The 24,660-nt window shown below is 42.4% G+C and overlaps 1 protein-coding gene across 1 annotated transcript in view; it reads left to right on the forward strand.

Annotated features, from left to right (window-relative positions):
- The window catches only part of METTL24 (methyltransferase like 24), a 47,466-nt gene that overhangs the window by 9,004 nt on the left and 13,802 nt on the right, over nt 1–24,660 (forward strand). Inside the window, exons 2-4 of the mRNA XM_040060592.1 lie at nt 10,966–11,064; nt 16,439–16,578; nt 22,167–22,395. Coding sequence (XP_039916526.1) covers nt 10,966–11,064; nt 16,439–16,578; nt 22,167–22,395 — 468 coding nt within the window. The remainder of the gene's footprint in view (nt 1–10,965; nt 11,065–16,438; nt 16,579–22,166; nt 22,396–24,660) is intronic.

The raw sequence follows: 24,660 nt of genomic DNA on the forward strand, positions 1-24,660 counted from the left end.
CTGCTGCCATCTCTCCCCATCATGCAATGGGGGCTTCTCTTGTCTCTGGCACTGCAGGACCAGGAGGACATTGGCTTTTGAAGTCTCTTGGGACTGTCAGGTCAAGCCAACTGCTTCAGATTTTATATGGAGAACCTCTGAGTTTATGTGCTTGTGGAAGAAAGAGCTAACCAGCAACTCATTTAACAAGTGACCTACTGAAGTTTGCTTTGGGTTCCACTTTCTGATAGATTTCAGATGCAGCTTCAGTTGCAGTGCTGCGAGCTCTTCTGGAAGAGACAGGTTTCCGGGTTCTTTCCATGACTGACCCGGTGTCTTGTGTGAACTGAAGGAACTGAAACCTCCGTCCTTCTTGGCATGTGGAAGACAAATTTGTGGGCCTTTCAAGCTTAGCAAGGAAACACCTACAAGACCCTGATAGGCAACTTGTCTGTCTTAGGGATATTGCTAAAAATACATTCTTGCTACTCATTTTGGTGAGGTTGGGTCACTCTTTGAGTGTTGTGTGTGTGTAACACCTTGGTCTGCTGGGGAAAATTAGCCAAGGAAAAGTTATGGCAGAGAAGCAAATATCAGTGATGTGCCAGGGGCTGGACCTGGTTGGGAAAGGTGTGCATTTGAAAATGATGTTAGAACCAGCAGACATCAACATCATAGAGTTGCTGTTGCTGCTTTGTCCTCCCCCTCTTGGCCTCATCCATCCCCCTCCCTCTTCATTCCTCTCCTAGCAGCTAGCTAAGTCAAACAATCAACTGGGAGCTTCAAAGCCCCTTTTTAGGATCCTCTTTCATATTTTACAAAGAGACACTGTTTAAAATGCTAGGGGAAAGAGATGGTAATGTCTATTAATATGGTATGTAATGTTAGAAAGTATCTGCCACTTAGAAGCCTAAAAATAATAGGAATCAGTTCGAAATCTTTCCTGCTCCCTGCAGAGTGGACGGCAGTAGTGGAAGAGTGAGATTTATCCAATAGATAAATGCCACAGGCTCAGAGCTGTCTAAAAAAAAAAAAACAACCCAAATTTTTAATACTGGCGCCCTGCCTCTTTCCTCTTGGTTGTTTCGCATCACTGAAACTTTCAAAGAAGTGAACTTTGTTTCATCCTGAATAGAGTGAAGCAACAACATTGTATTCCTTTTCCCTCCCTCTTTTGAGAAAATTAAACGAGAAGCAATTATGTGTCAATTGGTTGCCACTGAGCTGATGTGTTTCTTCTTCATTAGATATCTTGGTTGATGGTTTGATCTTTCAATTATTATTCATTATGAAATCCGTGGGAATTCTGTGTGCATCATAAGTTCAGGTCAAACCATGTAGTTTTTCAGTATTTATCTGTATAATGCTCAGAATTACTGATAAAACATTGACAAATATCCTTGATTAAACAAGATGGTACATATTTGCCCAAGCCCATCCTCCATGGGATTATGATGCTTGGTTATATACTTGTCTTAAACAAAAAATATTTCAAATCTATGTGCTTTGAAATGAGCTTGATTCTCTTCTCTATAGATTGGAAAATAAATGTATCATTTAGTACTTAAAATCCTAACAATTTGTAAGCCAGCTGTTGTTCCCTGTCTAGACAGAGGGAGCTGCTTGCCCATCACACTGTTTTATTTTATTTGGAAGGCTTTTATATCGCTCTAGACTAAGGGCAATAATCCATAACCATATTTAAAAAGAAAAAAAAAAAGAAAAAAAAAAAAAAAAAGGAATATATTTAAAGGTAGAATAATTTCTTTCCGTAAAACTACATTATCTAATGCTTTTGTGAAATAAGGAGTTAAAGAAGAAAAAAGTGAATTTTGGCTTTTCGAGTCTTCCCTGGCTATCCACTAAAACCCAGTTTGACCAAGTGAACTGATGGTGGGTTGAAAGAACAGTACCCTTGGTACCTGTTGTATATACTGTCTATCTTACCTTAGCGTTTTGCACTCTGAAATCCAAATACCTGTAGAAATTACTCAGCCTTTTGATTTACCCATGGATAAGAGTTGATATTTACTTGCTTTATGAGATTATAGACGTGTAGTGACAGATACTGCCCTCTCCTGCTCTGGGCACAGAGGGTTGTCCTGGTACTTACCCAGGAGGGGAAGGTGAAGAGGATGGGCTTTTCTGATGGTTCATATCTCTCTTTAGTCTAGAACGTGGGGTGGATCGTTTCTGTTTAGACATTTGCACTCCACTTGGATGAGAGGGAAGGCTGCACAAGTGTGAAATGCTCTTATTTGTGTGGAAGCATTAGTTTTATTCTAAAGCACCTTCTTTTTCCCCAGTTTTTAGCCTCAGGCAGAGGCTCTGAAATCAGTGGATAGGCTGCCAGAGGCATCTTTATATGTAAATCACAGTTAGAGTGCTGGAACTTGCACAAAATAAACTCAGCTTATCTGGCTAGCTGAGTATTTACTGATGAATTCTGTTTGTTGTATTCTATGGTTTAAATACTGCAGTGAAGTCAACCTAGAGGAAAATAGCTTTTTCCCCCTTATTGTATGGATTATGACATCTCCATATTTCTCAGCCAGAGCACTTCAACTAAAGCAGTTATGAATACAGTCTGAAACCATGGTCTTGTCTCTGCTTAGCAGAAACTGAATTTGACAAGCAGTGACCAGTAGCTGCTGTATCTGTTTCTTGCTGTTATCCTTAAATGTTGGCAAAGGCATATGGGCACTGGAAGGAATACAGCTGATTGAGCTGCTTAAGCAGTTTTGAGAATTTACTTCCATAAATTTCAATCTGTTCTGGCTCCTGGTTTTGTCTCCATTAGATATATTATCATGCTGTCAACCTCTGGATAGTGCTGGAACACTGCTGCCAGATTTATTTATTTTATTTTAGAACCATAGCAAAGAAATCTCACTTGGCTATTTTCAAAGCTGTATGTCTCTTAGAGTAAAATCAATCTCTCTTCTAATAAATGTGTATTTCTCCCATATGTTGCTGGGATTCCCAGTGGCAGAGCTGTTAGTCTTTGGTGACCTTTGAATGTCTGAGAAGAGGTTTCCCAGTGCAGCACTGCCCTTTCCTATCCCTGCAGCCCCCAGATCCTTTGGCTGCAGTAGATTTATTCCTCAGAGGTAGTGAGGAGTGGTAGTTACGCTGTGTAAATTATTAATTAGATGCAATGCTTTCTGAATTCATAAGTACCTACAAATTAATATTTTGGCAAGTCTTCTGAAACCCTGCTTCCTGTAGCTTCCAGACCTGCCCTCAGGGTGATGGTGAATTTACAGAGGTGTCCAGAGTGGCTAATGTAAACCAGTCAAGTGAGTTCCCAATACTCATTCCTGGAGTATTGGGAGGTTACTGTTTGAATTCATAGGAGCATTAGTCACCTAAATTCCTCTACAGATCTGGCTTCATCATGTTAATTTTGGAACCTGCCTTTTATTTCACCCAATCCATTTCTTGATTCTTAAAGTGATGTCAGTTCTGTGACTTGAAGTCAATGGCGAGCATCTTTTTTTTTTTTCTGTGCATGTTTTTCCTATGAAACAATTATTTAGGAGAAAAGACACAAACCTGAAGGTAGAGTTGGAGACACCTTTGTGTGTGGAACGCAGAACCTCCCAAGGCTTCAAAGCTGGTGTTTTGCATGGAGGTCGCTGATGCAGCTTGCCTGCAGGTAAGGGCAGCAGCTCCCCCCAGAGCAGTAATTTGTCCTCCCGTGGCTCAATTTCACATCATCAGATGGGAAATGAAAAGCAAAAAGAGCAGAAAATAAACATCAGTATTAACAAAAGGAAAGCAGAGGTGAAATGCTTGGTGATTGCTGCCTTTTCAGTGTTTGTTATGTATTCATGTTCAGGCTGATTCGCTCTACGAGAGTAAGGACTCTTGGTTTCAATTACCATGCAGTGACTCAAAGCTTTCCTAATGAGAATTGAAGTAAAAAAAAAAGTTTTCCTCATTTCAATGTAAAACTTTGCCTTTTTTCCCTCCCCCCCCCCAAGTCGAACAGTTGTACTTGCTGGTGCAAATTGCAGCCTTGTGAAGCAAGTGCTGATAAACTGCTTTTAAGTGGAGCCCTCTGAGTGATGGTTGGAGCTTCCTAAATTGACTCCTGCAGCACTCACATCCTGCTCCCAGGCAGACAAATCTGTGCTGCACTGCAGAGACTTGGAAAAGATGATGCACAGAGAGTGAGGAGCTAGGGGAGACTTAAGTGCATCCTAGACATTCCCTCTTCCATAAAATAAAACACACATGTCCAGACATAGAATTCTCCATATACAGATCATGTTGGAAATCCATTTAAATTTAAGACACGCACTCATTAATGCAGAAAGCACTCTTACCACGGGACTGGTTTCCACAGGCAGGATTTATTTCCTGAGCAGCCTTCCTGTGTGGGAAAGCTGGACTGTACGTGTGACACGATGCTTGCTTATCTTGGCACAAAGCTATTGCTCCTCAGCCTATTGTTCCCACATCAAATCTTTGGAAAAGATCATGGAGTGGATCCTCCTGGAAGACACGTTAAAACATGCTGAGGACAGGGAGTTGTTTAGGCAGAGGCAACATGGCTCCCTCTGAACTGAAAAGACATTGATTTGATGGATGGATTGATAGATGGATAAGGAGTTGGTTATAGGCACTGGCTCAATGTCGAATGACAAACCAGTAATGAGTGGTGTCCATCACGGGTCTGTACTGGGGGCAATGCTATTTATTTTGGGCAACCTGATCTAGTGGAATGTGTGCCCCATGGAAGTGGGTTGTACTGGGCGATATTTAAAGGTCCTTTCCAGTGCAGGCTGTTCTGTGATCCTGTAACAACTGCAGATTTTTCAGCTCTGGAGTTTGCCTGTGGGAGGGACTCCCTTCGTGGCCTGCTCGTTGCACTGCACCGATGTGGTACATGCAGAGGACAGAGCAATCTGGTGGTGATTGCATATGGAGAAGGCTGTGTGCAATGGTGTGAGAGGTGTCTCTGCTTTAGTTAAACTCAGAAAAGTAGAAACATGGAGAAATATAAAGATTACTTTTTTTTTTTCCCTCCCCCCCACCCCTGCCCAATTCATCATGGGCTTTATGCAATGTGTGGAAGTTTCAGTGTTGAAGTGGAAATTCTCAGTTTAGGTGGCTGCAGGACTAGGTGTCAGCTGCTTTTCCCTGTGATTTCCTCAGTGTCTGATGCCTCAGAGGGAACCCACTGCTTTTCTCTCAATGCAGGCACACACATGCAGAGGAGGAGTGTATGAGCGAGTTTTGCACTATGGTTTCTTAAAAGAAAACCTCATATGTTTAAGAAAGCCAAACTGCAAAACAAAAAGAGAAAATAATCGTAATGTGACAAAGAAAGGAAAGAAACAGTTCAGACATGTAGGGATGGAATATCTATAAAGCCAGTTGTGTTGGAAATTAATTCACTCAAAGCTTTAAATGTGACTCAGTCACTTTGTAAGGCTGTGTTTTAAATTACGGCTTACAGAGCCTGTGTGTGTCCCTGCTGCTCCTGAATTAACGATGTAAGGTAGCAGGTTTTTACAAGTGTGTGTCTTGTGAGCCCTTGTGGTGCTGGTTACATTTAGCTAAGGGGGGCTGTATGAATTGACCTTTCTCAAGGAGGTCTGTGCCAAGGCTGAAGGCATACTTGTTCTTTCCTACTGATACTCTGCTTTGAGGTGGAGTTTGTTTTACTTGTGCCACGTACTGCGGCTCCAAACATAAAACATTTGGAATTACTCAACCCTGCTGAAGAATAAAATGCAGCCAAAATGTTGCTTTAGGCTCACAGCTAAAGAGTAGGCTCAGCCCTCTAAAATGCATGTTTTCCTGCAGCATGGGGTGTATGAATGTCTTGCCTGGGGTTTCTCTTCTCTCATGGGGAGGGTCTATGGTGTAAGTGTTCCTGAGCCCATCCTTCAGGCTTCTTTCGCAGGTCATGGAGAGACATGGACTTTTCCAGTGCTTGACTCACCTTACATATTTTATATGTCTACTCTCTAGTGAGATGAATCATTCCTTTAAAGATCCTGTCTGCCTCATCTGTCCTGTCAAATAACTTAGCTCCCCAGCCCACTGTGGGATCTTCGTTGATGGCTGTCTGCTTGCACGAGCGTTTCTTCCCTCCTGGCTCTCCCTGGGAGTCACTCAGCTAATTGCCTCTGAAACTAAGCGTGGGCTTTCACGAGGGATTCTTTGCTGCTGGAGCTGCTCTCTGCTGTCAGCAAGAGGAGCAGTGTGCCAGGTTTGGCTGCCTCCATCCTCAGCAGCCCTCCCACTCCCCTTAGCAGGCTTCGCGCTGGTGGCGTGTCCCTTGTGCGGCGTTGGCGTGTCCTGCAAAGCCAGGGCTTGTGTGGGCTGCAGCAGGCAGCTTTCACTGTTTAGGGCACTTTTGAATTGAGGGAAAAGCCCCAAACAGTAAGACTACAACAAATTAATATGCTTAAGGCCACAGGCGCTTGAGAGAAATCGCAAATAAAATTATCCCCAAGCTCTGTAAATCGTATTTGAGGACAGTCTGTTCTCACAAGGGCAAGCCTTCAGGAATGCAATCTAATAAATTTGCCATGTAGATGTCTGAAGTTTTGCAATCTGAATCTGAATCCCATGCATTGCCTTTCAGACTGATAAGACCCCTTCAAAATTTCACCCATGAACAGGCTCCGTTTTGCTGAGTGTGGCTGTACACAGGGTACAGACAGCATATTTGGAGATGATGTCTATGTCATTTGTTTCTATGGTTAGCAAATATTTATGGTTCTTGATGGAATTTATTGTCACAATTGATTTCCACTCACATTTGGTCATGCCTCAGATGTAAAAAATTAATTGTTGCATGATTTAATTGGAGTATTTGCTTAAGACATCTGTGTATATATTGACAAGTCTTGTTTCTTCTTTGGAAGGAAGAGATGACTTGGCAGGACAATGGGATTCCCAAATTTTTATTTCCAAAGTGGCTAACAGGTTTCTGTATTTTAACTGGCTGCTAAAGATGAAGGAGATTAAAAGGGGGAGAAAACAGCTACTGAATTAAAAAAGATGGAAATATGAAAAATTTTCTAATTCCCTTTAAAATTTAAGCAGAAGGGGAGCAAGGGGTTGGGCTTTTTGAATTAGTGCACTAAAACTACAATTGGTCTGTAAAGAATTTTAGGATATGTGTGTAAGTTTAGGCTGGAAAAGCCAAACATTTGGCAGACCTAGAATTTTCAACCTGCTGGTTTGTGAGTCCTTTGCACATTTTGATTTAAATTTTATATTATGATTCAGATTTTTAGGATGGATTTTAGATGACAGTCCTTTAAAAATAGATCACATATATAGTACAGGTTATTAAGGGATTATCAAATGACTATCACAGATGGCTATGAGGGGAAAAAAATTAAGAAAAATTGGTCTTCAGAGAGAAGTCTCTGCAGATTACTGTCAGATTGGTCTGAGGGAAACATCAGTCCTTATCCTTGAGTGTGAAGTACCTGCAAGAAATATCGGACCATCAAATGAGTTCTAGTTTTCCTAACAAAGCAGTGGCATTGCTTTGAGGTTTTCTTTTCTCTGTGGCTATCTCATGCGGTGAAAATTAAGACAGCACTCTGAATAACAGTTTCTGCATGTCCATTACCATTCAGGAGTAGTTGAAGTCAGTGTCTGACCAGTGCTTGTGATAAAGTCTTGCTGCAGATTGATTTTTCTTACAATGCTAATTTCAGTTAATGTGTCTGTAAGTGGAGCTATATACAGAGGGATATTTTAAGATATTGAGTATAATTTTTTTTAAGTGGCATTGTAACTTTCCAGGTACTGTCATCTCTATATTGTGGAATATGGATACGTTGATGTTTGGGAAACACAGTCATGGTGTCTGGTTGGATGAGTCCTTACCCTAGGGAGAGAGCACACCCATGGTGACAGGCAAAAATGCAGATTGTCTGAACCCATTTTCTGGCTCCTCCTGGACAGCCTTGGGAAGGTCTGTCTCAATTTCATATCCAGAGCTGTATAATCTGGGCTGTGATATCTCCTCTGCTCCTCTTGCTGGAAAGCCCTCTGTGAAAGGAGCTGCTCCTCAGCCTGTTTGTTCAGCAGCCACAGGGACCTGCTCTCAGTCATGCTAGAGATTTCCACGAGATAGGTGAGAAAATCCAAATCATGATGCCACAGTCAGGTTCGCTCTGAATAAATAAAATTGCAGTCAGGAGAGGGGAAAACTCCTCAAACAAGGATCATTTTATAATCAGGGATAAACCTGATCTTCACAAAGCATCTGTATAGTTTATCTGAGGAGGCTTACATGGAAACACTATGTACCAGGCTGAAAATTACCTGGAAAGTTATCAACAAAGGCTATCAATCTACTTATGAAACAGCTCCTTCAGGAGGATATTTTGTGTTCCTGAATGTACCCAAAATGCATCACCGACATTTGTGAGCTACCCTCTGGCGGGGTGCACTCGGTCCAAGAGATGTGTTGGATTTCCCCCCCCCATCCATTGTCTGTGAATCTTATTGTGAGGCAGCTTTTGAGGCACCCTGCAGGGGTGTTTAGAAGGTGTTAGGAACTGGACTGTCTTGTGTGCTTGTTAGTGAGTGGAAGTAGGCTGTTTCTTCCTAAGAAGCCAGGGACCAAGTGTGAAGTTTGAGAAGCTATTCAAAAGCATTTGCCGTCAAACAGGAGCCTTGGGTCTGATCTCTGTCACAAAAGTACATTTATATAGTGCTCCTACATTTAAAGAACTGTACAAAAGCTTGATCTTTTTCTGTTTTTTCCCTCACCCCCCCCTCCCCCCCTTTTTAGTGAAACTGCATTAGTAAGTCACTGGGGTCTTTATTTCATTTTTGTGTGTTTATCAACAGTTTGGAGTCAGTGGGAAGGCAGTTTGTCATCTTTAAGATTTTAAGAACCCGAGTTTAAGCTGCAGTGGCTCTTGGACATTGCACTCTGCCGAAAAAGAACCTCATTCATGTGGTTCATTATAGAGATTTTCTTTTTTCCTTCCCTGTCAACTCTGTGCAGAAGGAATTCTTACTGAATAGACCACAATGGCCACCCTGCAATTCCTCTACTTAATGAGCTACTTCTCACACAAATAGATTTCAAAATAACTGGGTACAGATGTGTAAGTATCTGCGTGGTTGGTGGGGGTTTTTTGTTTTGTTTTGTTGTTGGGTTTTTTGTTGTTGTTGTTGTTTTGTTTGTTTTGTTTTGGGGTTTTTTTTGGTTTGTTTTGGGATTTTTTGATTGGTTGGTTGGTTGGTTTTTTGGTTTTTGGTGTTGTTTTTTTTTTTCCCCCCTGAAAATGATTGTCAGTCTTCATTTTCATTTCAGCTTTCAAGCCTGTTGAAACAGCAGCATTCCTGTCATTGCAAACGTTATTCAACCGTGTGAACTGTGACTCATTCTGAAAGATTACACGCATTTCCCTCCCTGGTGTGCACCTATCCTGCTGTTCTCTGTTTGCAGATTGCCTGCTGCAAGCAGAGGTCAGGGGAACATGGTGCTGCAGAACTGGTTTGCTAGCTTGCTTCCAGGCTCACGCTGTGCAGAGTATAGGAGTCCAAGTTTGCTGCAGGCAGGAAGTTTCAGGGTGAGAAATGCTACTTTTGTCTGCTTCTGGGGGAGGAAAAAAACCACCTCAATATCCTTTTCAGCATCTCTTTACAATAAAAACAAACAAACAAACCAAAACCCATAACAAATCTGAAAAATAACCCCTAAAGGGATTATTTATACCTCTTTAAAACTCATACAGACCTCCTGGCTCACATTCACTGTAGACTATGTTGACTTAGTCTGCAAAAATATCAATTCACGATACCAGCTCAAGGCAAACGCCATCTGGTCCGCTGGTCCTCTTTAATAATCTTTCTTTTCTGATTTTACCTTCTTTTTCCTACAATTCTCTCTGGCATCAGAGGATCCCTGCTGTTACTGTGCTGGCTCTTCTCCTGGTGCCCCAGACCAGTCCTGTCTGGGGGCTCAATGCCTCACCTTACTTGTCTGGCTCCATCCTCTCCAGTTAATTGTATCTCCTACATGTTTTCCATGGCTTTCTCTGAAACGCAGTCTTGTGGGAATCCCGAGCAGGGTTTCTAATTGTATTTTATTGAATGCTAGCATGAGCCTTTGAGGGAGAAACCCCATCCTGTCCATTATAGAAGCTCAGTTAATTGGGGATGATTAAAAGGAAGCTTGATGTTACCTGCCCAAACGTAGACGTGAGTTCTGGCGCCTGAAGATGAAAAGCCACAAGGAATCAATCTTGATTTAGTACAACTTAACACCATGCTTGTATTTTTATCTACTTGAGGGCAAGAGATGACAAGTCTAAACTTCCCGGTGTGACAGCGGGCAGAATTTGGAGAAGGTGGTGCAGATGGGATCACAGAGCCCTGTTGCTCTGCAAGCACGTGTCTGAAAGACCTTTTCCGTCCCACTCTGTCTATGTGGGAAGTGTTTCTGGAAAAGCTGAGAGGATCCTCGAAGTTCAGAGCTGAGGGAGCTCAGAAGGCACCCACCAAAGCTACTTTCTTGGGGCTTTGAAAATGAGAAGTGGTAGGGCTACAGGCAGCCACACATATTTTTTCAGGGAAACAAAGAATTTTGGTATATCTGTCAGGCAGGCGTACGAGAGCAAGAGGACTTTTCTCAAAGCCCACAAGATTTGCTGTAGGATTTGGTTATTTGGATCTTCGTTTTCTTCATGCATTTCTCACAGCTTACTTGGGTGTCCTAGAATAACTGGGTTAACACATGTGTCCTGGATGAGAAGCACTTTCTTTCTGAGTTACCTACATCTGCTTTCAAAGCTGATGATTATAAATCAAAGTTAGATGCTTTTCCATTGTAGTTGAAACCTTGCTTTATTCTGAAATGTTTTTCATGTGTAGGCAAGCCCCCGGGGAACACTTCTAGTTTGAAATTAAATGTCCTTAATTTATTAGCCCTTATAATTTATGCTTGCACTGCCTTTAAGGTGTTTTTTGTTTTGCTTTGTTTTACAGACTGTAAGATGGCACATTGAACTACAACCATGGGCAAGTCCAACCCCTTCCCTCAACTATGAGGCCTCAAGGTTCCTAAAGTACATTAGCACTTCTCAGGTAGGTTTTTCATTTCAGTCTCCATTTAGAAAGACATAGATTGTTCCCTCGTATCTAAGGAAGCAACCTCACACAAAAGTTTTTTTGAAACTGATTTATTTCTAAAGTTGCTTGACCTAGCACTGAGGGTCAACATGAATATAAAGGTCAAAGTACAGAAAGAATGCATTATTTCCATGTTATTTGTTTCCAAATGGGTTTGTGTCCTGACAGGAGTAAGATATGACTGAAATTCTAGATGTGGTGTTTCTCTCTCTCTCTCCCCTCTCTCCCTCTCAGATAGAAAAATACAGAGCATTCTGTATCAAGAGAGGGTATGTAACCACTCCACCTCTCAAAAATAATATGATAAACAGGCTCATTTTACTTCAAAAGGAGGCATTTGAGGTTTTCCCAGTAAAATGAGAACAAGGCATCAGACCCTAACTTGGACAGGTTTTTCAGTGATACCAGTAGAATCTTGATATTTTCAGGACAAAAACAATGGCTGTGGAAATCAGTGAGTTTATGTGCTTTTTAAAATATGGCATTTCCAAATCCAGATTGTGTTGATGGATACTTCCAGCACACAGCATGTATGGAAATTGGGCCATTGCGTCTTAACAAAGGCATCCCTTATGCACAACAGCATCTGCGTGTGCATTTCCTGTAATAAAAAAAATGGAAAAGGTGCTGGATGCTCACAATTCCAACAGGGCAGCTGCTTTTGGTGCCCAGGTCTTTCAGCAACTGACCCTTGAATACAGAGTTGACAGCATCATTACTTACATGGAAGAACAGCAAAAAGCCCCAGGTGCCAACATCACTGAAGTGTCATTCACGTATGAAATCCTTTATTAATGCAGTGTTTTCAAGGCTGAGATTAATTTAAACACCTCTAAAAAAGAGGATAGCAGGGTATTCATGTATTCTCCAGCTTGTGGGTACCCCTGGTTAAGTTCTCAATAAAATGACATCTCTGCTGCCACTCATGCCAGCACTGAGAAGGCAGGAGGCAAGATGATGCACGTGGAGACAGCAAGAGATGTGTGTAGAACTGCTTGTTTTGTTGTACAGAAGTTTAGACTGTGGCAGACATATTAAGTTTGAAAACATCCTTCGTCTCAGTGACTTAATAAACACTGGCAGATGCTGCTAAACTCCACTAGTTGGGTCAAAGCCTACAAGGACATCAATTAACAGAGAGTTTATTGCTTTTGACACACTCAGCAAGAAGTTTAATTCCCAGAGTAACTGACCCTGGTTGGGGGAATAAACATAAGTGAAAACAAAAAATGAGAGGGATCGCTGTTCCTGACCTGGCAGATGTTACAAGATGACTGATGGGATAACACCATGACTGGTATAAGCACTTCTGAAATTTGCATCCTGCTTATGTAGGTGAGCCTGGGATGCCATTTTCCTTGTTTGCTGAGCAAGTGTCTACTAATTACTGTGCCTAAGTTCATCCCCATGCCATTAGCATAGAGTGGCTCAAAGTGCTGGAGCAGGAAGGTGCCTTGTCAGCAGGGTCAAGGTGTGGCCAGAAATATCAGTGCTGGTATTTCATGACCAGGAGAAGCATCTTGTTTGTATTATAGGAGCGAGCGGAAGCCCAGAACAGGATGTGAGCTCACTGCGTCGGTAAATCATACAACAGACTGATGATGGTGCTAAAGGCAGGTTCATGGTTTGATTATTTTTTTTTTGAGTGTTTGTTGTTGGGGTTTTTTTGATAGCAAGAGCTATTCAGTAGCAAGAGCTGTTAAAATTGCTTCAAACTCTAACTGTTGTAATTGCTCATAATGCCATGAGTCAATTAAGTGGCAGCTTTGCAGAATCTTAGTTTTCTGTAGAGAGTACATTATTCTCTGTGTCTTAAATTAGTGCTTATTATTGCAGTACCATTTATTCCTTGATTGTTATGTGACTGAAGGGAAATGGGTAGTGGGGTGCAGTGCAAATCATTGCTTAAAACTTAGTGAATCCTGGGAACAGCATGAAGAGATGCTGTGTTTGTTTTTATGAATGTTCCATGGGAATTGTGAGCAAAGCAGGAGCAGGGAGGTGGTGATGCAGTGTGCAGCTCTTTGCATGTAAAGCTCCAGGTCATGATCTTTCAGAGCATACACTTCTTAAAGAATGAGAGTTTTATTTACTTATTATAAGGTACATAGTGGAGACTGCCTGCCGCATTAAAGGCTGGGTTCCAGGTTTTACTTTCACCTCTGTGTAAAAGGATTTCATTTCAGTGGTTGCAGGTGGGACCAGAGCTGCGCTTTTTAGTTTGGCTAAGATTGAGCACTGAGCCTTGTAATGGTTTTAATTCAATAACCAGATGGAAACACCAATTAATGTAGTGGTTTCACGTTCGCTAAATTCTGGTTTCCAAATTTAGTGTAGTGGTCTTAATGTTTATTCTTTTTGTGGGAGAAGATCATGAGAAAGCAAAGCAGGCTTAAGTTTAAAAATAAACAAATAGTCTTATTAACACGCACTAAAAGAATGGAAAAGAAAAGTTGAAAAAAACCTAAAAACAAAACAGAATTAAACTTCAAAACACTCTTCCTTCCCCCTACAAACTGATAACTTTCCTACAAAACAACATAGAGAGACACAACGTGCGATTTTCAGTCAGTTTCACCATTTAAACATAGTCTTTCATCACTTTGGGGGAGGAGTCTCTCTAGAGTACCATGGAGACACTCACCAGAAGACTACAACAGTCTCGTGGCTCCCAATGTCACAAATCTGCAACTGCCCAGAATTTTTGCAGATTGTGCTGTTCCACCCATTAGCAACCTTTCCCCGGGCTACTCACAGGCCTCTCAGTGTATTTGGGGTACTGTTTAAGGATGCTTTTTCTAGTACCAAACGAGGATATTCTTCTTCTATCTCTAAAATTGTCTCTATCTCAAAAGAAAAGGAGACCTCCATTTATCCCAGGAGCTGAGGGTTTCCAATCACTTTCTTTCTAAAATCATCTTTGTCTCAAAGGCTGAGGCCTCCTTTTACCCCAGGAGCGAGGGGCTTTGAGATTCTCACTTAAATCTCAATCATATCAATTCCTAATTTGATTAGAACCAGCATTCCCCAAACAACATTAAGATGTTACCAGAAACAGTCCATTTCTCCATAGTTTACCCCAGTGAAGTCCGGTTAAAAATGTCCACATCCTCAATCCCTCTTCTAATAATCTTTATCAGTTCTTTCACTCTTGCTCCACTGACTTCTTGCGGTTTCTTTTCTACGTCCACTCTGTCTCTTTCTTCTCTCTCTCAGGGAAGGGTTAGGCCTTGGAAGCTTCATGTTGCCAGAAGAGGGTTAAATCTGCCCAGGGCTGCAGTGGCCGTGTGATTTCTGTCCCTCACTGCATCTCAGATCGGCCCAGTTTCCTCTCTCCACTCTTTTCTTTCTCCGTCTGGAATCACCGGAGGAGAGAAGGAGAGGGAGAAAGCTCTGCCCGCCCCTCGGTGATAACCAGGGCAGCCTCGGCCCAAACAGGCCCACAGGTGTTATCAGGGGCCCAGCGGAGATCCCTCCCTGCTCCGGGTGCTCCGGAGCTCCAGGGAAGTTGAAAAAGTAGTTGATGTGAAGCTGCAGCCTCTTCTCCCCGGCCGGGAGCCGATGGAGTCTGGCCAGGCCTCGGGGCCAGCTCCCTCCCCAAAAGGGGGTGGGGGACGGGAGCGGCAGGTCCCAACTCAGTGTGACCTGTTCAGCTGACCAGGAGGAAAAGGGCTGACCTGCAGGAAATCAGGGTTTATGTGGCTACTTCCCAAAGTCGCATTCAACATTCTCAGCGGTCAAAACAGCTGCCAATACCCCAAACTAGCCTTCTGATAGGTCCCTGTCCTTTCTAGAACAATTCCAAGGTCCTAAAACAGAAAAGCACTCCACATTCCTCCCCAATTAAAAACTGAACTGTGTCAACCCATGACAAGCCTCTGCAGTCTGCTGTAGAGGAAGGAAAGGAGCAAGATGAGAACAGTCTGTTCCGGACTGATATTTAACCTGGTTTTGTCCTTTCCACCATTTTAGTTGTTGCCTTTCTGACAGTGCCAGCTCCCATTCCTGCAGCTAGGGGTGGTACTGGGTCCAAAGAACAACTTTTCATCATGATGGCTCAACTGAGTTCCTGCAGCTCTTCTCAGTCTTTGCTTTCTTCCCCGCATAAGGTAGCAACCTGTGCCCTGCAACCCCCGATTTCCATGGCTGTGTGGTTTGAGAAGCCCTTCAAGAACAAGCTGTCGATGCTGACACCGGTGCAGAGCAGCGCAGCCTGTCTTGGGCAGAAGTCACCACAGCTTTGGTGCTTTCTTCTGCTTCCCCTTTCCTCCTTATCACTGCTACAGCGAGAGCCGTACAAATTGTACCAGCTCTCCATCAACTGCTGTGCTGTGGCTCCTGTGTTCTGGAAAGGGTGCAGCACTCTCCAGCTCTGTGCCTGCCTTTTCCACTGTGGGTTTGGAGGAAGAAGGTGGAATGGAATGTGGTGGCCTGTGGGTGAAAGGCTGGCCTGGGCTGCTGGAGGGACAGGCAGAGCTGGTGCTGCAGGCAGGGGCTCCTCTGTAGGGTGTCACTCACAGGGCCATGGCTTTGCTGGCTCAGTCACTGTGGGTTTGGCTGTTCAGGCTGCTGCTCAGCTGCTGGCAAAGCTGACTTCACCCCTCAGTGATTTTTGACACGTCCAGGTTTCTGATGAAACCAGTGCATTTTAAGTCTTTTCTTTCTTGGACTATACAAAGGCTTTGACTTCCCGTGTTCCTCCCTGCAGGGTCTCTATCTCTTCTTTTGCAGGGTTTTTATCCTGGCTTTAGACTCGAGACGTCCAAGCCAGCTCAGCATAGACACACATGCTATGATTCCTCTGTTTAATTATGCACTTGCTTAAATCCCTTTGTTGTTGGAGAAGGCATTTATTGGGATAATGATGAAATCCCTTCTGGAGCTGAGATCCAGGACACTCTGGGTGAGGTACACACTGCAGAGACACTGCATCTTTGTAATTACAGTCTTGATTTTAACATTATTCAGGTTGCAGAATCCACTCCAAAATTTGAAAAGAAAAAAAACCCCAAAACGTGAATGCTGAAACATCTTTTCCTCATGGGAAAAAAAAAAAAAAAATAATTTGGGTCTAGTACTAATGATTAATTATTTGCTTTTCAAGCTGCATTGCTCTCCAGGGAATTATGTAAGCCTTAAATTTCACCAAGCGGAACGGACAAACAAGGAAAAAAATATCATCAAATCTTTGTAGCCATGCATCAGATTGACAATAGGACTTAAATTAAACCAACGAACATTTTTCTTTTTTCCACTTCTCCCCCAGAAGGCAAATTAAAAACAAATTTAAAGTCCTGTCTTAAAATGAAATATCCTTTGATTTCAACAGATTACATGTGAACACATGAACCTGAACAGCTTGAAAGGGTACTCTGAAACCACAAAAAAGCCCTGGTCAATCTGTCTTGATGAGAGGTTTAGCCTCATCCATCGAATCAGAAGCAAGCAATGTCGTCTCTATTCACTTGGGTAAGTGCTCTCTTTAAAAGAAAGGAAATTGTCTCATGGCAAGTAGCTTCAAAAATCCCTATAAATACAACAGAGTCTGCAGCAAGGTTATCTTCTAAAATATAAACTTTGTTTTGGTGTGTTTATCATGTGTTGATGTGCTTCTGTAAACTTTACTTTTAGGGAAAAACCTTTTTTCCATGAGGGTCTTTATTTTCCTTTGCCTTTCTAGTATTGGTATGAAATCTAATTGCTTTATGGTGAGTTGTGAGTGGTAGTTCATGTAGAGGAAGATGGAAATCAAAGAGGTAAGCTGAGAAGCCTACAGCATCTTCCTTGAGCAGAGATGACTTGCATAACTGCCACGGATTTCAGCAGCATTACTTACAAACCTTTGTTAACTACCTCTGGGATGAGACAGTATATGAGAGTGTGTTTGCTCAACACTCAGGGGTGACATGTGCCCAAGTGATAGTGGTAAAGGCAGCTGTGGCTTTACTTAGAAATGTTTGCAGTATTTATGATGCTTACAGCACTTGCGAGTGAAGTTTTCACTCTTCACAGAACAAGAGCTTTCACAGGTAGCAAAACCACACATGCAGGCTGTTTCCCTGCTAATGAAGCATTCTCTTTCCTAGGAGGATGAGGGAGGTCAGTCCTCAGAGTGCATCAGGCCATCAGCACCCAGGTGCATTAGGAGAACCGTCACTGCGATCTGGAGCTCATTTCACACAGATCGCCAACCAGAGCTGCCTCATAAAACTGTACTTGCTGGCCTGGGAAGCAGCTTCAGGTTAGAGGTGTACTGAAAGGCTTCATCTCCCTTGAACCAGGGCAGTTTATTCCTGTGATTTTGCTGCTGTGGGTTTACAAAGGGTGGATAGCAAGGAACCATGCCGGGGTGGCATTTCTCAGCCATTAGTACAGGGCAGGTAGCACCTGCAGTGAGCGTGGCAGGGAGGCAGGATGCCCTCCAGTCAAAGGGATTGGTTTTGGTTAATTTGGGTGGGTTTATATTTCAGTTTTTGGGATTTTTGAGCTATAAAGACTCAGATCCTGTGAGAGGGAGGGGCTCTCAGGCTTTGTTCAGCAGCACTGCTCTGTGGCAGAACAAGAACATGCCCCTTAGAGACAAATCACATCTACAGAGAGAAGATTTCTTTTGACTACTGTTGCTTCTTACTTTCTAAGTGTTCTTTGCAATATATTTCAAATTATATTTACCTGACATTAATGCAAGAGGGAGGTTTACATTTATTTTTTTTTTTTTTTCTTCTCAGCTTTTCACATTCCTATAAAAGTTAGGAGAGACACTGTGGTACCCCATGCTCAGTTCCAGAATTTACAGTCTGACTGTAGTACTGAGTTATTGCCTGAGGGCCTTTCTAGTAGTCAGTAGGGAAGAGGTAAGCACATTCAGGTGGAAAATCAGCTAAGCTAAACAGCATTCTGGAGGAAGGTATAGCTTTCCTTTTATCATAGTGGAAGTCTGGGATAAAGTGGCTGCTGATTTTAGATGTCTTGGCAAGGTACTCAAAGGTCAGTGGAATTAACCTAGACCTTGCTCTTCAAGCTGCATGATCATTAATATTAGACCTGAGCTCCTGTGTTGACGGCCTTTGTCCCTGTTGGTAAGGATCAAGTGTGGGTTGAGAATGGTATTTTTGTTGAATTGTCCAGCAGGCACAACGCAGAGTTGATTTAATCTGTGCTAGGAAGTGTAGATTAGGCACGAAGTTGACCAGCACTGAAGTACTTTGCTAATGGTTTTCAGGAAAGCAGAGCTAGTGTGTGCATGCCAGTGCTTTATGTGTGGTGCTGTTCTGTGTATGGTCCAAGGAGCATGAGAGCCAGATTTTCCGCAGCGATGGAACTGTTGGGCTTAGCAGAGATTGAAATTGATGTCAGCTCTCCCATCAATCATCAGATACACACATGCAGTAAGTAACCAACCAGGATGCATCACATGAAACAGCCAAAAAATAAAAGGGAAATACTTGAGGTTACGGAGAAACGGTCTTAAATCCACCAGTTTACTTCTGCAACCTTTGGAGCTTGTTACTGCATAATTCTTCCCCTCAGAGTCACTTCCTTTAGTTTATGACAGACAGAAAAATAATTTTGTTCTAAGGCAAAAATCCCCTTTAAGCATTTTTGTTATCTCATATGTTTCATAAAGAGCAAATGGGGAGCAGCTGCTTCCACTGAAGAGCATTCTCTGCAGAGAGGATGGATGGAGGACAAATGTGAAAGTTCAGAGGGAGTGTTACTGGGAATCCTGAATTAAATCCATATATCATTAAAACTGGAATAAAGCCTACGACTTAGGCTTTGCCTCCTGGAATGCTATAGAAGAGGTTACTTGTGAATGGGAGCGATCAGTGGCTGGAACATCTGGGGATCTTTTTAGATTAGTATTAGTTGCTTCACTATTGGGAGGCAGCAATGTTTTTGCTTGGGGAACAGGATTTCCCAGTGTGATGCATAATTGCAATACGCATTAGTGAGCTCTGGTTATTAGTGCTAAAACTGCTTAGATTAAACTAAGTCAGTTACAAACACCACAGTCAGGCACTCAAGCTGGGATAACATAAATGAATAGGATTTCAGAAACTTACCAGCAGAGGTTTAAAGTGTCTTGCTACAATACAGTATAAATCCCATTTCAGGTGCATCCTAAAGTGTATGTAGGAGCTTTAGGATTCAAGCAGGGGGTCCTTCATTTTTTCCTGAGCTTGTGAGCTCAGTTATCTTCCTTTAAAAGAGAAGGGAGAACAGAGAAAGGGAAATCTGAATTTTAACTTGCATGTGTTTATAGGTCTGTCCTGCGGTCGCTGTGGGAGCTGGAGTACCTGCAATTTTCAGGCTGGATCAGCTACAGGTGTCCATTAGAGCTGTGCTGGAGCAGACAAAGCAGCTTTTGTGCCCCTTGGTGCTCACTGCGCTCCTGGGTGGCGCAGGGGCCGGTGTGGTGCTTCCTCCAGCGCAGGCTGCAGCCCAGTGTCTATTCTGCAGGGCTCTTGCACTGCGACCCTCCGTGAGCCCTGGGAGCAGGGAGCAGCCGAGGGACACCGCTGCCCGCTGTGCCAGCGAGTCCTTCCTTCCTTCCTTCCTTCCTTCCTTCCTTCCTTCCTTCCTTCCTTCCTTCCTTCCTTCCTTCCTTCCTTCCTTCCTTCCTTCCTTCCTTCCTTCCTTCCTTCCTTCCTTCCTTCCTTCCTTCCGCTGGCAGTGCACACCGCTACCCCCACCCCAGGGCGCTGCGGGCAGCTCTGCCACCGAGCTCCCTTCTCCCTTACGGGAAAAATAGGTCGCTTTCTTCGGCATGTTTTATTTTGCTGTCGATGGAGGCAGCAGCTGCTCTCTCCTGATGGCGAGGAAAGGCCTCGATAGTCTTCTATGACCTCCACACCTTCCTTTTAAAATCATGATCCCTTTTTAAGTAACACATCTTTCTTTAAGTAACTAAATCTTTCTTAGGAGACCTAATTTTTTTATCATTTTCATGCTGCATTATCCCTTCGCACGATCACACGTGGGACAGGCATTTTTTTTAACCAGTTCCTTTGGAGAAGACCTTATTTTCTCTCCTATATATTTCTTGTTGGCCGGATCTCTCTTCAGGCACAAATTTGAGCTGTTGACTAGAGTGCCAGAAGATACATCATGCCCGTCTTTACCCCCATCTGTGGGGTTTTTTTCCTGTTTTCCACCACTGTGAAGCTCCCTTTGCAGTCCACATGAGCAGCAATCTGTTTGGAGGCAGCCTGAGGTTTGTCTGCACCAAAAGCATCTGGCCCTCTGGATTGTACCAGCTGGTATGTTTAGAAGTGTGTCAGGGACACGTGTGGTGGGCTCATCGCTAATTCTGTGACTGTCCTCAACAATTCCCATGCTGTTCATTTTTAGCCAGCATCTCATTCCTAAGGGATTACACTGGTCTTTGTCCATCACTGTCCCTTCTGTAGAAAGCCATATGCAAACAAACATGTCGATTCACTCAGTTAACTTCTGAGCTTTTTTCCTAATGTGTGTTGAATGTATTAAAAGAAAACTCCTCTCTTTTCCTCCCACACAGATGTATAGGTTGGAATCCTGCAAATTAGGGTTGTTCTTAAAAGCACCCTAGGTTATTTTTGCACAGCTTGTCTCCTCCTATTTTCCCAGGCAAAGGGAAGATGGTTGAGGAGAAGACAGCTTCCTAGGGTATTGTTACAGTGTGCTTAGTCAGTATTAACAGCGAGTGTCATACTGTATTGGTAACTTCCAAAACAAATGCTCTTCCTTGTTTCATGAGTTGAATTCATTTTATCTTACCTGTATGTCACTAAATGTAGAACATTTTGTGCTGGCCCAACATTGTACCATAGTATGTGACGTGATTTAAAATGTTTTGGGTTTCATATATTAATGCAAATAGCCAAAATTATTTCAGACCCACACCATTGCTTAGGATAGCTGTGATGTAGTGTAGTGGGTGCTGTGTTAATACATCTGAGAATAATGCCTTGTCATGATCTGTGCTTAACAGATAAATGCTGTGCTGTTAGTACAGAGAGAATAATCTCAGATGTACAATTTACAGTACAACTGATTTTAAAAAATCTCAATTCTCTTCTCAGTGCTACATGTGTGGATATCAAACAGCTTAATTTTGTTTAAGTTTAATGTTTAGTGCATGATTTGAATGACATCTGGAATAAGCTTGGAGGAGTAAGAATTAAGAGAACATCCTGTTTTACGGAGTAGGGAAGGTCTACTTCAGATGGTTCAGATGTGTGATTGCAACGTGTGTGAATGCAAACCAGATTTTTTTTCAGTTTTAGTGCACCTTCTTTGAACCACTGGGCTGTAGGAGGTGGGAATGTGGCGCACATCTTCCTGCAGAGGTGGGGCCTGAGACAATACTGCTGTTCAATGGGGCTATTAATTTTTTTTTTTTGTTCTTCTTTGGGGTCTTTGCCAAATTAGCAGCAATCTTTCTCACAAGTTTATGTGACAACTCTGCTACTGTTGTAAAGTGCTTATCTTTAAAAATGCCTTTTTATATCTGCGTCTTCCTGTCCACAGAGAAAGAGGGGCATTTGGTTCTTGTGCCTTGTTCCATACTGGTGGTCACTGTGGGTCAGGTTTGTAACAGGTGACAGATGTGGTGTGAAATATGCCAGATTTCTACAAAGCAGTATTGCGTAAATTTTAAATGTATTTTCTCTTCTGCTTATGGCTTGGTTATTGGCGCTTTGGGCAGCAGGGACTAAGGAAAGTATTGTAGACTTGTCAAGGAAAAAGCAAATTGAAAATAAAGAAATACATATAAACAAAAAATATGAATATGAATAATGACAGCACAAAGATTCCAATGTTTAATTTACTTTCATACAATTTTTTTCAACTTCTGAATTAAGGAAAAGCTCTTTGGGAAAGTTATTAACCTGGCTAAAAGTGGTTTAGTTCTTGCCTAGAAAAGAAGCATTAGTTCTAATATCACATTGAGCTTGAATTTTCTTCAAGTTGTTAGTTCATCCTCAGAACATCCTACTCACTAATAGTTCATCTTGCTGCATTAAGAGTTACACTTCTTTTCTTTTTTTTTTTTTTTTTTTTTTACATAGGCTAGGCAACAACGACAACCAGTTTGAGCTCAGCATGGCCAACAGTGGATGTGAGGTGCATCGCTTCGACCCCAGCATTAAGGCAGCACACATTCAGGAGGGTCGGCACCTCTGGTACCATCGCCTCTCCATTGACTGGAGGGATCCCAACCCAGCCATTGCAGCTCATAAACTTCACAGCAACACAAAGAAGCTGGGCACTGTACTGAATGAATTTGGACATCAGAAGGTGAGGAAGGACTTGGGTGTCAGGTTTTTGACTGCAGAGTTAGGTGTCGGGAAAGCTCCAGATCTCCCCTTCTTGCTGCCTGAGAAGAACATGCACTTTCCAAGGGTTTTTTTTTTTTCCCCCAAGGTTTTCCTTCAGCAGTACTTCTACTGCATTTCTTTCAGGGGTGCCTTTTCTATCTTGCTTTCTCTGTGTGCTGATAACAGCCACAATCCTTAGCCACATACCAAATACTTTCTTTCTCCTCCTTGCTTCCTTTTCCCTTGAACTATCTGGTGACATTGGGTGCTAGTACATCTAGTCCTGTGGAAGTTCTGGTCTTTGCCTGAGAATGAAAACTAAACTACTCACACAGACAAGTTTATAAAGAGAAAACAATATTTGCAACAGTAATTAGAAGAGAAGAGGTAATGGATGGTTTGTTTACATTTTCAAGGTCACTGTTCTTAATTACAGTCCTCAAAAACAAAAACATCCTGTTTTGAAATTGGCAGCAATCTGTGGGGTGTTTTTTTAACATTTCCCAGTTTGTTTTTAAGGAAAAATAAAGACATCAGAAATATTCAAATCTCAAATAAATGTTGCTATAATACATTTCAGGAAGTTCTTAGGTTGCTTTTAAGAGAGTTTTTCCTTCAGAGGATATACAAACATGAATTCAAGTGCTAATATACTTCATTGCCTGCAGCTAGTTCTGCTTGTCTATGTTTTTTAAGAGATAGGCAGCCTGGGCTAAGGAGGAGCTTTTCTGTAAGGTTTACAAAGCGAAGCAGGACAATGTTTGTTTGGTTTGTTATTTAAAAATGCAAGATGTCCTTTTTGGTTCACTTTCAACTTTTTAAAAATATTTTCTTTTCGTTCAGCTCTACTGATTGGAACATTTTAAAAATAAGAGCAGAGAAAAGGGGCCTTTTCCTCCTTCTTCGTAGTCATACTGTAACTGTACTAGGTTGTGCATTAGTAAAACATCTGGGGAGACAGAGAGATGGCTTTTCTTTGATGTATGCCTTGCATTGTTTTGATTTTAGAAGAATTAGTCATACAGCAAAAAATTAATGACCCAATCCAGAAAAAGTGTACAAGTCTTGTGATACACCAGACCTGCTGAGGTCAGTGTCAGGTTATCATGGTGGAACAGAGTGTTTGTAACACCTCCTGTAAATGAGAAGGATGTAGGTGTGAATTCTGAATGTGTAACTTTCTGAAAACAGTGGGCTGGATGGCAGCCAAGGAGCATAATGCACACATAACACATGCGACCAGGCTTTCTTCTAGCTCTGTACGTGTGACATGGGATTTGGTTAAGTGTTTTGGCGCATTATGAACAGTGGATAGAGCCTCTTGCTCTGGTAGTATTTGAGGAGCTCCCTGTGCAAGGGTGTGGCTTAGTGGAGTCAGGAGCTGACTTTCTCCCAGTGGGGATAAAGTTGTTACACGCTCTGAGACTTTCTGGTGCTATATACTTGTGAAATACCTGAATGGGCTGACTGTCCTCACACTTTTCTGTTTTGGTTTTCTTTAACTCAGAAGGAAGGCAGCCTGAGAAGTTGTGTGTATTGCATAGAGACCCCATCCTTCCAGTGGATGTGAGTGGAATGTTCCCTCCACTGAATAAATAAGTTAATTCAAAACAGTTTCACAGAATATTTTCCGAAGCACTTTTTTTTTTCAATTAGAAAATTAAAACATGCTCTTCGTCCAATTTTTAATTTAAAACCCCCTTCCGCCTACCCTCAATGTTGTTCCGTTCCCACTTCAAGGCAGGAATTCCAGGCAGCTGCATTTGAAGTTAATGCCTCATTTTATCCATGCTTTTATTCTTTAAGATTTGGGACTTGATCCAAGAACTTACAAGTGACTGAAACTATTTCCACTGATGTTAGAAAAATCAGGCTGATGAAGACTGCACAAACAAGATCTCCCGGAATTCTTGCTGTTGTTGTCTTGAAAAGAAAACTTGCAGTTTGGGGGATTTGTGCACAAGAGAATCAAAGAACTTGGATGAGCTCATTTGCACCCCGACTCAGATGAGAGCCCACCTGCCAGTCTGCAGGCAGTACTGGGACCTCAGCCACAACAGGGAAACCCATCCTGATATTTTGGCAAGAAATGCAATCACTTTTTGGAGTAGATGTGAGAAAAGATTAGAAGAACTTGATCTCTCTAACTGGCCATGTGGCGAAACAGTCCACATCAGTTCTTTGAGGAGTGTAAATAGCCTGGAGGCAGAGGACTTAACTAGTATTATATTAGGATGTGGCTGAC

Source organism: Hirundo rustica, chromosome 3 (assembly GCF_015227805.2).
Source record: "Hirundo rustica isolate bHirRus1 chromosome 3, bHirRus1.pri.v3, whole genome shotgun sequence".
Classification (NCBI taxonomy): domain Eukaryota; kingdom Metazoa; phylum Chordata; class Aves; order Passeriformes; family Hirundinidae; genus Hirundo; species Hirundo rustica.